The sequence below is a fragment of the Myxocyprinus asiaticus genome, chromosome 33, assembly GCF_019703515.2.
Source record: "Myxocyprinus asiaticus isolate MX2 ecotype Aquarium Trade chromosome 33, UBuf_Myxa_2, whole genome shotgun sequence".
Taxonomy (NCBI): Eukaryota; Metazoa; Chordata; class Actinopteri; order Cypriniformes; family Catostomidae; genus Myxocyprinus; species Myxocyprinus asiaticus.
Genome location: NC_059376.1, coordinates 36,887,527 through 36,901,483, shown reverse-complemented (window position 1 = coordinate 36,901,483; position 13,957 = coordinate 36,887,527). Strand labels below are relative to the sequence as shown.

At 37.7% G+C, this 13,957-nt stretch overlaps 1 protein-coding gene across 1 annotated transcript in view; it reads right to left on the bottom strand.

Moving 5' to 3' along the window:
- LOC127423928 (phosphatidylinositol 4-phosphate 5-kinase type-1 beta-like) overlaps window positions 1-13,957 on the bottom strand; it is a 69,375-nt gene that overhangs the window by 34,981 nt on the left and 20,437 nt on the right. The window contains exons 2-5 of the mRNA XM_051668629.1: window positions 9,918-10,041; window positions 9,621-9,689; window positions 1,612-1,742; window positions 37-154 (exon numbers count right to left, since the gene is read on the bottom strand). Of these exons, the coding sequence (XP_051524589.1) occupies window positions 37-154; window positions 1,612-1,742; window positions 9,621-9,689 (318 nt within the window). The 5' untranslated portion in view covers window positions 9,918-10,041. The remainder of the gene's footprint in view (window positions 1-36; window positions 155-1,611; window positions 1,743-9,620; window positions 9,690-9,917; window positions 10,042-13,957) is intronic.

The window sequence follows — 13,957 nt, the reverse complement described above, 5'->3', positions numbered from 1 at the left end:
CAGTGGCCAAAAAAATTAAATTAAATTGTGTCTTACCAAGTAATCATCTGGCTTGATCCCAAACAGCTCCCGGAAGTAGCGGAAAGCCAATGGTGCATATGTCTTGAAACGGAAGTCTGGATAATGGTGCGCTGGGGTAAGATTGCTCCCCTCACTACAAAAGGGAAAGTTTGTGCTTCAGGTATCACAAACAACAAAATTTACATGTACTGTAAATCAACATTGTGGCTTGTTAATTATTATTACATTCCCCAGGACAAGAAGCTTCAGGGCAGAATTTGAGGATCCTTCAAGAAGACCAGAAATAGTGAGAAACTGTTACCCAACCTAAATGCTTCTTTATCCCAGAGGAACAGAGACACATTTAATCTTTAGACCATTCAGTGTGTCCCTGTTGCAATGTGACCCACCAGCAGTAAACACCAGAGGTAATATTTTCCGGAGACATACAACAGTAATAAATGCCTGAAGACAAGGCGGTCCTAGTCATTCTAGACTGACAGTAACACAAAAGACCAGGGTCAACCAAATCAGTCAAACATGATGAAATGTACTGTAAGCGAGCCGAGCCCTGTGAAAAAAATATCCTGTAACCCACTTTTGTGCTTTTTATTTTTTCCCCCATTCCACTTCATATTATGAGGCACATCATTAGTATTTGGATTAACACCATTTTAATTGTTAATGAAAACGTGTGACTTTAAGGGACTAAATGGTGTCATAATCACTAAAAAAAATACCTACATAATCACTTACGATAAACAAAAATTGCCAGTGAACTTCAAAAGTGGGTTACAGAGTTGTTATTTTTTCAGGGCACTTCTCAGACAACACTCCAGGCATTAGATGTTTACAGACTTAACTAGACAAACCAAAATCCATGCCCATTGTGTAACATGATCCAAACAATCACAAATGACCTGTGAATTGGTGCTATTATCCAAGTACTGGCATAATAGCAAGCCAATGTAGGCCAGTTGACTGACCTGACTCTACATCGTAACAATGTGCAAATCTCCTACACAGAAATATGTTTCATTTTTCATGGCCTTGCTGATTATCTAGGCCAGTGTTACCCAACATTTTTTTGTCTTATGTATCCACATTGTTCATCAATAAGGCTCAAACGGCCCTTCATCGACAACAAGAAATGTGTTCCTTTTAATTCCTATTATATTGGAAATAATTTACATTATCATTAATATGTTAAGTCACTTTTAAACAAAAAAAAGTAATACTGTGGCTGAAAAACAGACTCACCAAGTAGCACAAATATTATGCTATGAGTGTCATGTACACAAATGTATAAAACTTGCACACATTACACACATCATAATTTCTTTCCTTAAAAATAAAATAAAAAGAATAATATTAATCATGATTTTAAATTCATTGGGTCTTTACGCTTTCCTTGTTTACAAGAGCAGCATTTGACCCAAACTAAAATGCCACAGACAATGCAATGGTTAACAAATTATGAGTGAGAATGGGAAATTTCCTCATTCCAGACCATTTAGAACCTTTTTGACAATAACAAAAATCTGTACTGGTATAAATTCTCTATCAAAACTTTGCAGCAAATGCAGCAAATACATTGTCCTCTGTCCATACCTGGGTAAGAACACACTCTCCACCACATAGAAGTCCAGCATGAGTACATCTCGGTCAGGTTTTGAGGTCAGGTTCCCCACTGTGTAACCAATGCCCAGCTGGATGGCTCCTTTAAGGGCAGATGAAGTGGTCTTAAAAAGAAAAAAAAAAAAAAAACCCTTTGGTAAAAAGCAAACAAATTAGTCTACACACACACACACACACACACACACACACACACACACACACACATTGAAAAAATTTTTACCATTTTTTTTTTTTTTTTAGATGCACAGAAATTGACCAGTTAATTTTCATATCTACAGTTGAAGTCAGAAGTTTACATACACCATAGCCAGATACATTTAAACTCAGTTTTTCCACAATTCCTGACATTAAATCATAGAAAACATTCCCTGTCTTATATCAGTTAGGATAACTACAGAATAATAGTTGAAAGAATGATTTCAGCTTTTATTTCTTTCATCACATACCCAGTGGGTCAGAAGTTTACATTCACTTTGTTAGTATTTTGTAGCATTGCCTTTAAATTGTGTAACTTTGGTCAAACTTTTTGGGTAGCCTTCCACAAGCTTCTCACAATAAGTTGCTGGAATTTTGGCCCATTCCTCCAGACAGAACTGGTGTAACTGAGTCAGGTTTGTAGGCCTCCTTGCTCGCACACGCTTTTTCAGTTCTGCCCACAAAATCGGATTGAGGTCAGGGCTTTGTGATGGCCACTCCAATACCTTGACTTTGTTGTCCTTAAGCCATTTTGCCACAGCTTTGGAGGTATGCTTGGGGTCATTGTCCATTTGAAAGACCCATTTGCGACCAATCTTCGTCCCTATGTGCACTTACAAACTGTAGTGTGGCTTTATGGTGGTTTTGGAACAGTGGTTTCTTCTTTGAGGAGCAGCCTTTCAGGTTATGTTGCTATAGGACTCATTTTACTGTGGATATAGATACTTGTCTACCTGTTTCCTCCAGCATCTTCACAAGGTCCTTTGCTGTTGTTCTGGGATTGATTTGCACTTTTAGCACCAAACTACATTCATCTCTAGGAGACAGAATGCATCTCCTTCCTGAGCGGTATGATGGCTGCATGGTCCCATGGTGTTTATAATTGCGTACTGTTTGTACAGAAGAACGTGGTACCTTCTGACATTTGGAAATTGCTCCCAAGGATGAACCAGACTTGTGGAGATCCACAATTTCTTGGCTGATTTCTTTTGATTTTCCCATGATGTCAAGCAAAGAGGCACTGAGTTTGAAGGTAGGCCTTAAAATACATCCACAGGTACACCTCCAATTGACTCCAATTAGCTTATCAAAAGCTAATTGGCTAATTGCCTAAAGGCTTGACATCATTTTCTGGAATTTTCTAAACTGCTTAAAGCACAGCTAACTTAACATAAAAGTGTATGTAAACTTCTGATCCACTGCAATTGTGATATGGTCAATTAAAAGTGAAACAATCTGTATGAAAAAAATTATGTCATGCACAAAGCAGATGTCCTAAATGGCTTGCCAGAACTATAGTTTGCTAATATGAAATATGTGGAGTGGTTAATAAAAATGATTTCAAAAAAGTTTTTAATGATTTCAACCTAAGTATATGTAAACTTCTAAATTAAACTCTATTTCCAACTTTTACATGAACTTTCATGTCAGATTACTGGATAAGGACTTTTAAAAATAATTCAAATTCAGTCCAATTTGCAGATGAATCATTTGGATCATCAATTTGTGAATCTGATCCATTGAAAAGAACTGACACAAAAGAACGATTCACTCCTAAATCAGACATAACTTTGGCTTGTGCGCAATTTTACTCTACAAGAGCAATATCTAGCTGATGAAATATTTCAGAGCAGAGCATAACTAGAAAAATGTATATTCACTATAGAAATGCCCATGACTTTTAAGATTTTATTAATTTCCATGGTTTTCCCAGGCTTGGAAAACACAAATTCAAAATATTTCCAGGCTTTCCACGACCGTGGGAACCCTTGAGACTGAACTTGCATGAAGACGGAAATCTCCTTTGGTTAAACAAATGACATCTGTGGGTCAAACCTCTTGAGCACGGTTCACTGAAAATGTTTGATCAACCCTAACAAGAAAAGTAGGCTACATGTTGGTGGCTTCTAAATATGTACACCATAAACTCCTGGAATCTTGGACAGATTCAACAGGCTGCTGATGATACCAACAATGAGCTGAGTTGACACTATCAACATGTTGAAATCATCATTGGAGACAAGGTGATTGGAAAAACGTAGCGCGTTCGTCAGACTAAAGAGGGGTGTTCAGAGACAATTTATTGACATTGGCTAGCGTGTATCAATGCGTCATTTACATGCTATTGAGGTTAATATTTAAACGCAGGAAGAGTCTATAAATCAAACTTATGAAATACAAACACTAATAGACAAACACAAAAAAAAGCTTTTTAAAGCTGGAACGTGGCATTTTTTACATGAAAATACTAGCTTAATGTGCAGAGAGAACATTAAGCCATTTGTAGGTTGATTTTTCTGAAAAATGTAATTTAATTTTTTTTAATCAAAGTTTTTTTTTTATTGTTCTTTTAATAGTAATACAGAATAAGAACATCCCCAATCCCACTCCAACAGAGCATCAGATGCTGCCACACAGATATACCCATAAATGTATGTACTGTATACATAAAGCGAAACAAATTTCCAGCAGATGTATTCTTATAAAATAAACAAGGCCACGAAAATACATTTATCAAGTTACAGATGCTAAATACCATATTAATTACAAAACTGTGAGTAAAAATACTAAACCAAAGGAGGATAGTGATGAAAGTTCAGGAGGACAAAACAACTTTAGGATCCATTTTTTCTACATGTGACAAGACAGGCTGCCAGATTTTATAAAAAGTTTTCCTAAGTCAAATGGTGCAAAATATCACTAATCCAATTAGTAAAGGCAGGCAGAAGGCTATCATTCCATTTGAACAGTATGAGGCATCTGGCTAGAAGGGTAGAGAATGCCATTATCATCTTAACACTGTTATCTATTCCAAGATCTAGCTCTAGTACTCCAAAAATTGCAGTAATTGGAGATTGCTCAATTGGTATTCCTAAGACTTTGGAAAAAAAGATAAAAATTGATTCCCAAAAGCTTGCAAGTTTAGGGCATGACCAAAACATGTGTGCAAGAAAGACTGCCTGGCTCTAATTTGCATCTGTCACATATAGAATCAATATGTGGTATGAAATTAGTTAGTTTAACTTTTGACCAGTGCAATCAATGGACAACTTTGAATTGAATGACAATATGATGCATGCAAATAGAGGAGGAGTATATCCAATCTAAAACAACTTGCCAGATTTCTTCTATTATTTGTAATTTGAGTTTGTCTTCCCATTGTTTTTTTAATAGATTCAAAGGCTTTACATCTTCTGAGTTAAGTAAGGAATGCACCCTACCAATAATATTTTTAGTATTTGGGTTAAGTTCCAGGACAGTATCTAGAAGGGATTTAGGTGGTGGCAATGGGAAACTTTTTGAACACGAAGAAAGGAAATTGCAAAGCTGGAGATATCTGAAGAAATGTTAATTAGATATGTTGAACTCTGCTCTTAGCTGTTCAAAAGAGATAAAACCATCAACCGTATTCATGTCTTGTAGTGTAGTAAGCCTGTTGGCAACCCATGTTTTGAAAGCATCACCAGTAAAGGATGGAATAAACATGTTATTTTTTATTATGGGGGTATGTATCGAAAGATCTATTAATACAAATTCTCGTCTAAATTGTGCCCAAATTTTAAGAGACTAAATTACTATTGGATTAGCAGAGTATTTGGACACTGGTTCTGAAAAGGGTATTTTAGAGCAGAGAAGTGATCTTATTGAAACAGTGTTACAGGATGCAACCTCTGTCAACAGCAATATAGGACTAAACTCTTCCCTTGGACAGACAATCCAATGCTCTTATATTAGAAGCCCAATAATAATACTGAAAATTGGGGAGGGACAGACCACCACGAGATCGATCTCGCTGTAAGATACTTTTCCGCATTTGTGAGGTTTTATTAATCCAGATAAAGCTAGATGTCAGCTTGTCAAGATTTAGGAAAAAAGTTTTGGTTAAAATGATAGGGAGACACTGAAACAAGTAAATAAACTTGGGCAAAACATTCATTTTAATAACATTAACTCATTACCTCCCGGTGACAATGGAAGCGAGTTCCAGCATTCAAAATCTTTCTTCAAATCCGTAAGAAATGGGGAAATACTGTCAGTGTAAAGATCTTTGAACTTGTGCATAACCCATATGCCTACATTTGTTAGTGTTTACTTTAAAGGGGAACGAGGCAAACAAACTTGTTTGAGACATAAAATTTATAGGCATGATCTCACTCTTTTGTAAATGTATTTTAAATCAGGAAATTTGGCCAAACACATCTAATAGTTTGTGTAATTCTGGGAGGCTAGTAGGAGGATCAGATATATATATATATATATATATATATATATAAGAATGTCATCAGCATATAAAGATACCCTATGCTCGATATCTCCTCTATATATATCTTTGATGCTGGCCTCATCTCATAATGCAATTGCCAGAGGCTCAATTGCCAGGGCGAACAGCAAGGGAGATAATGGACAGCCCTGTCTAGTACCTCTTTGTAGTAAGAAATAAGGAGATATATTATTATTTGTATGGACTGCTGCTGAAGGAGAGAAATATATTGTTTTAATCCACTGAATATATCTTGGACCAAAGCCAAATTCTTCTGGTGCATAACAAAGGTAATCCCACTCCACAATATCAAAGGCTTTCTCAGCATCCAAGGATATCACTATCTTTGGAGTATCGCATGGAGTGGGATCACAAAGGACATTAAAGAGTTGACAAATGTTGAAAAATGATTGCCGATTTTTTATAAACCCAATCTGATCATCAGATATTACAGATGGTGAAATGGACTCTAATCTACGAGCCAACATTTTAGCCAGTAATTTGCTGTCTACATTTAGGAGTGAGATGGGCTGGCATGAGCCACATTCAAGGGGATTTTTATCCTTTTTTAAAATTAGTAATATGACTGCCTGCCGCATCATCGGGGGTAGTGACTCAGAGGAAAATGATTCTTCAAATACTGATAATAAAGTAGGAGCTAGGTTCCCTGTAAACTTCTTAAAGAATTCACCTGGAAAGCCATCAGGCCCAGGGGCTTTACAATTTTGCATAGATTTCACTGTAGCACTAAACTCTTCAATAGAGAACGGTTTCTTTAAAATGTATGCCATTCCCTCTTCAGCTTTGGGTGTATTTATATTACTAAAATAAGATTCAAACAGAGACTCCATCCTAAGTGATTCTAAGGAATATAAATCAGAGAAAATTACGAAAGCATTTATTAATCCGAGAGTGGCTCATCTGTTTGACACCCGAGCTATCATTTATTTCGGAAATGGACTGACACGTAGTTTTCTGCCGTAACTGATATGCAAGGATTTTCCCAGTTTTGTCACCATATTCAAATGATTTGTACTGTGTTTTATTAATAAGGTTTTCAATTCGCTTAATGGATAGAAGGTTGAATTCTGTTTGAAGCATGAGTCTTTTCTCTAAAAAGCTCTGTATTATACAATCTACCCACTGCTATGACATATTGGCCTGCAGAATCTGCATCTAATGCTGACAATACAAAAGGAAATTTATTGTTTATTAAAATTGCTGTGCCCCTTGACTTAGCACTAAAATTAGAATGATAAATTTGACCTACCCAACCCCCTTTCAGTCTGAAATGATCAGATGGTCATAAATGGGTTTCCTGAAGAAACGCAATCCCTTCTTTCAGATTGCTCAGATGTGAAAGCACCTTCCTGCGTTTGGCAGGGTGGTTTAACAATTTTACATTCCAACTTGCAAATGTTACTTGGCAACCTGCTGAGCTAACGAAACTCTGTGTATTAGCCATGTCTTGATTTGTTATAACTTATTTGCATTGTGTATTTGAACCTCCAAAATAATAGAAATAATAAAAAACCCTCACAGATCCAGCAAAAACAGTCGAAAAGAATACAGCAAACTCCTGATGCACTACATTCCCCACCCTCATCACCTGTTGAACTATGGTGATCAACAACCCATCGCAGACAAATCCACACATCAAAGTGCTTTTTAAAGAGGAACCCTAGTCTTACAGGTTACTCCGCTGAAAACGTAACCACATTAAAGAGGCACTCTTGCAAATATGCTGTCATAAATCTGGCTGAAATTATATCATGTAAAATGTCTCTTATTATCTCGACAGTCTTAGTTCTCTTACCCATAGTATAGTAATCAAAGAATCGTGTCAAGTATACAGTCATGTCCAGTTAGTTATCATCATTAAACCTATCCATCATTGCTTGATGCAATAGTTGACTTCACATATGCCATCGCCTCCATCGAATCCGTGAACTATTTTTCGATCCTGTCATATTTGATACGGAGTCTGGTTGCATGGAAAATGCCGTAATGGATACCTTCTCGTCCTCAAAGAAGTTTCTTGACCTCATTGAAAGCAGACCTTGCACGTATCACACTGGCAGAGTAATCTGGAAATATGAATATGCTTGTTCCTTTGTACTGCAGAGATCCGATCTCCCTGGCCCGGCGAATTAACTGCATGCAGTCTTGATAATAGTGCACTTTAGCCACTATTACTCGAGGTTTGCCACCAAATTGTCTCGGCTGAAGACCGCGATGCGACCTGTCAATCAACACTTCTCTATCCATGTTTAGAACCTCCTACAGCAATTTTGAAACAAATGCTGAAGAACTCGTGCCCGGTCCTTCCGAAACATTCAAAATATGAATGTTAGTTCACCTCATTTGCCCCTCCATATCCATGCATTTTTTCTGTATGCTGGCAATCTCTGATTCCATCTTGTGTATCATCTTTTGCAGGCCCGTCAATTCATCCGAAAAAGCCGAGAAGCTCTGCTCCACCTCTCTCACCATCTTTTTTGTAGATTCCAACTCCGATTGAAGCAATTCAATACCGCCAACCACCTCAGTTTTGACAGCCTGCAATTCAGACTTTATATCTTCGAATTCTCCAGCAAGTGTAGTCTTTTTATTTTGTTTTGTTTTTTTCCAATTTTTGCATGCCCAGTTGCCCAAAGTCCTCGTGGTGGTGTAGTGACTTGCCTCAATCTGGGTGGTGGAGGAGGAATCTCCACATCTGAGACAGTCGATCTGCGTAATTTATCACGTGGCTTGTTGAGCGTGTTACCGCGGAGACCTAGCACGTGTGGAGGCTCATGCTATTCTCCACAGCATCCACGCACAACTCACCACACGCCCCACCAAGAGCGAGAGCCACATTATAGTGGCCACGAGGAGGTTAACCCAATATGACTCTACCCTCCCTAGCAACCAGGCCAATTGGTTGCTTAGTAAGCCTGACTGGAGACACTCAGCATGCCCTGGATTTGAACTTGCGACTCCAGGTGTGGTAGTCAGCGTCTTTACTTGCTGAGCTACCCAGGCCCCCTCAGCAAATGTAGTCTTAATCTCTGACCGCAAGAGTGAAACAATGTTCGCCTTCATTCAGCCTGTTCGTCCACCATATTTGCCTGTTTGCTTTCTTCAAATCCTTGCGGCTGGACATGTTTGCGCTCTTTCCTTGATAGGCGTATTGACGCAGTCTTCTAGCCATTTATGTCCACAAAAATTAAATGACAAAACAGAGACTGCAAGTTTGAAAAATGTCTTATGCCATAATATGAGCACAAAGTGCCAAAATATGCACTTAACTTAACTTTTAGCAGAGCTCACCAAAATGCAACCTACTCCATGGCTTGCTCACTAGTGCCCCCCGAAAAATGTAATTTTAAACGCTTTCCTGAAAAAGGGTAATTGTAAATAAATAATAATACATTTAATTAATTAAATAAATACATGTTTTTTTAATTTTAATAGGTTTGCCATGAATAAAATAATCCAAATAATTTTTATTATCAAATAAATAAATAAGAAGAAAATAATGTACCTTTTTGTACGTTTTCTCTCGGCTGGTATTGCTAGACCTGCTGACTCCATTCTCATTGGCCGATGACATCTTTGATTAAAGCAATAAAGAGTTAAAGGTCAAATGAGATAAGTTAACAACCATTAGTTAAGTGTATGTAAATAATGTCCTCAGGCCCTGCCCAGCCATAAACCATTCGATTTGCAACCGAGCCTGACATGGACCACAGCATTTCCTCATTTGCCACAATGAGTAAGTGGCTTGTAAATGGAGCAATGTGTGGCTGTGCTAATGAAATATGATGTCATTGAGGCTTACCTTGTTTTAACCGAGAACGCAGGTGTTGGTGGGCTGTTCACGGCTTCTGCGTGGCTTAGTCATGTGGACTGGATGGAAGGCGGAGGTCTGGGAGTTGACCAGAATGGATGTTCTTGATATCAACCTGAGGATGGGAATAGATGAGTTAGTGTGGCCTGGTAAGGCCTAGTTACTGTGGCGAATGGCAAACAACATGGGTGAATCTCATGAAATCTTTCCAAGTCATATTTCACACCAAAAGCAATAGAAATACACTACAAATTATATTTTGAATTATATATAGGAAATTAAGTCTACTGTTGGACAAATTTGATTTTTCAGAATCAGAATCATAATGAGCTTTATTGACAAGCATGCATACACACACAACGAATTTGTCTTGGTGACAGAAGCTTCCAGTACACAAATAATATGACAACAAGACATACATAATAAAAATTATTTTTCCTTGCTCCTTGAATACACGTGTGTACACAGCTAAATCATTCATAAAAAAAAAAAAAAAAAGCTTGTTTGATTTACCTAAATCATTAATGTAAAAAACTATATATATATATATATGTATATATATATATAGGCACACAGTGGTGAATTCTCTGGACTAACATGCCAAATAAATACATATTTTTCATCCTTTCATTCTCAATCACCTTTTTGCCTATGTATTTTTAATCGCTTTCCACTCTTAATTAATCTACAAACAAATAGAGAAAAGCGAAAAGTTTATCTAGTCTGAATTTATTCCTTGATGCATACAAGCAAAGTGTGACAACTGTTTCACAAATCACATGCCCGAAGTAGCGCGTGAGTTTGAGCTCCACCCCTTCAGGCCTTCAGAATTTCCACAGAATCCCTCAACAGTGCAAATGAATAAGCAACTAAAGTCAGATTGTCAGATTCATCAGCCAATCAGATTGATTTATTTGTTCTTGTTGGGTGTGATCTTTAGGATATGTCCCGGTCGAGGCTTTCTAGCTGGACTTGAGTGACGCAATCACACTTTAAGTGATGTACGTAATTCAAGAGTGAAAAGCGTAAGATCAAGCTGTCTGACGAGTCGGCTGTCATCACTGCCTCATCACCACTGAGTAAGAGATCCTTATGGATTTAAAAACACGAGATGTTCTGCATGACCGTGTGATTGCTTAATTTATTAAACAGGAAAGAAGGGCTGATTTTTACTTCAAGAAAATTGGTAAGTGCTTTTTGCATTGTTATAGCAACATCAGGAGTTTTCTAAGTGTAAATTAGGCTGCTTGAGAATTCAGTGTCGGATCAAGTTTTGAAAAGTAGTGCTGCGTTCCATTCAACTCGGAAAGTCGTATTTTACAGCTTTTTACTAGGAAAAGTGCAATGGAATGCATCTTGAAGTCAGAATTACAACTTGTAGGCTCATGCAGAAATTCTCAACTCTGATTTCGCCGAGATGCATGTCACACAAACTCAAGGAGATATACAAAGTAAGTGATAAACATTCACTTTATTAAGTAATATCGATAAATGAGTTAGTTTCCACATCACATATTAAAGCTTGTTTAACAAACGCCTGCAGAAACAGGTGTATAAAACATGGTAAATTATAATCTCTTTTGATAATCGTACACCTGAAGCACAAATGCTAGCGCTGCAGCATTGTTTATCAGTCGGGTTGCTAGGAGACATCTCTAATGAGAGTCAAACCCCTGTTAAGCTAACGGGAGCGTTGCAGTTCCGAATATCGGGGAATGGAATGCATTTATGGTCAGAGATATCAAGTAGGAATATCCCACATCCAACTTGAATGGAACACAGCATAACCGTGTACCCTGACGATAGATTTTTCCAGGTATTATAGACCTCCTTGGTAGATTCATATGAAAAATTATGATTTTTGAATGTCTGTTCTGGAGACATTCATTTCACAAAACAGTCATGCTGCAGTTAAAATTAGGCTTGCTTGAGCATTAAGTGTTGTTTCAAGTTCTGGCTTTCGTGCGTGGACGTGTTTTTAAAATGTCAATTGGTATTAATAGTTAGCTGCGACATAATGTATGATGCCCAAAGGCATAGGGTGTCTTATTCATTGTGAAACTGTTTCTTAATGGCATGAATCACACTGAAGGCCTAGACTTCAAATGCATGGCCCGCCACTGTAGACACATATGGAGTAACCCAGAGAAAATTTCTTGATATTCTTAAAAAAATACTTGAGAAGAAAGGGTTACTCCATATGTGCCTTTTCATAAATGTATATACAGTGTATATATATATATATATATATATATATATATATATATATATATATATATATATATATATACATACATACACATGACAACAAATTGGCAAGTGGCAACCTACATGTTGGTTACACCGCCTGATTTTGATTTGGAGGACAAATGTTTTTGAAATATGAATAGTATTTTAGAAATAAAAAGATTTAACTAATATAATAATATGTTTTTAAATCAAATAATAGTAAAAAAAAAAATCTGCACTACTCCTGCCAACATTACTTTTTTCAATAATTGTTCAATTTTTGAATAACTTTACAGATCTGGACAAAATATGAGCCTAACGCCATTGACCCTCAAAACAAAGAATGAAAGAGAACAGCGAAGAGACATCATCAACTGGATCAGACAGTTCTGTCACATTTTCAAAAACTCCAAAAAACAAATGTCCCCAATACTAAACAGTGGAAACTTCAGTCATAGCCTTGCTTCTGTGTATGAGTGTGTATGTAAATGTGGGTCTGTAGATGTGTGTGTTTACACATGCATATGACAGCATGTAGAGGTGCATATGACCTGCATGGCCAGCCCGACATAGCAACCTTTTTGCATTTTTGCAATTCTGTTTAGTGGTGCTAGTAGTGCAGAAATGACACACTTTACCTTTAAACAGTGACTGAGTCTCATTGATTCAATGCAGCAACAAAATTGCTTTTACAGGTTGGTCTTGTGACCAGTAAGTGTGTGTGTTTGCAGCCAGGCGTCCAGCAGCCGCAGCACTGAATAAATGGCTGCTCGTAAAGCCAGCACACAGAGTGCAGGCACTCAGAGTCTGTGTGAATGAGGAATAATGGCCTTTCAAACTGGAGGCATAAACAAACTGTGAGACTGAGCCCTTATTCAGAGCTAAGAGCAGCCTCTGACTCAGTTAGAACAACTAAAGCGCCGGTGCCATTCGTTCTATGCCAGCATGTTTATATCCGCGGGTCTGTGGAGAGAGAGAGAGAGAGCACACGCAGCAGGCATGTGAGGAAAAAGGGAGGAAGAGAGAGTGAGTGTGTTTGCTCCTGATAACCAGCTGCTGTCTGTAGCGTCTAACACCTGCGTGTCAGTTTGCCTCAACACTTCTATCCAGATCACAATATTACACAATCCTCCAGGGCAACACAAGTCATCCCAGTAGATTTCAAGCAGGAAGACAAATTCCTCCTTGTATCTTTATCCACATTGTTGTGATTAATTAAAGGTGAAGTGTGTAATTTCTACACCACAAGCATCACCATGCGAATTCATAAATAACTACTGTTTTCAAAGTGGTTTTTCTGAAAACAGTCTGTCACTGGTCAAAAAAACAGACAGTCCTGCACCAAACTTATGCCATTGGCTGTGTCTGGCTGAATGGGATGCTTAAACAATCAAAATAATATTCTGATACCACCATAGAGCCACATTAACTTTTCCATTAAATCAATTAAAAATGGCTTAATTGTAGCCATCTATGCATATTAAGCTGGGATAGAAGAGCATTTTAACATTGAACATTTACACACTACAACTACAGCACTGAACAGCCATCAAAATGGAAGCCATAAAACATCTAGGGCTCTATTTTCATGACTGCACAAAGCGCAGCGCTACGTGCAAACACCATGCTCAACGTCTTCTCCAATTTTCGTGACAGCGCTAATTCTAATCACAATTTTTGTGCCAGCACAAAGCGCAAGTGGGCGTGGGTGTATTGTATGTTAATGAAATGGCGCAAAGCGCAATTTGCTATTTTCCTGAGAAATAGGTCATTGCGCTAAGACGTTTGAAAACCACGTCTTA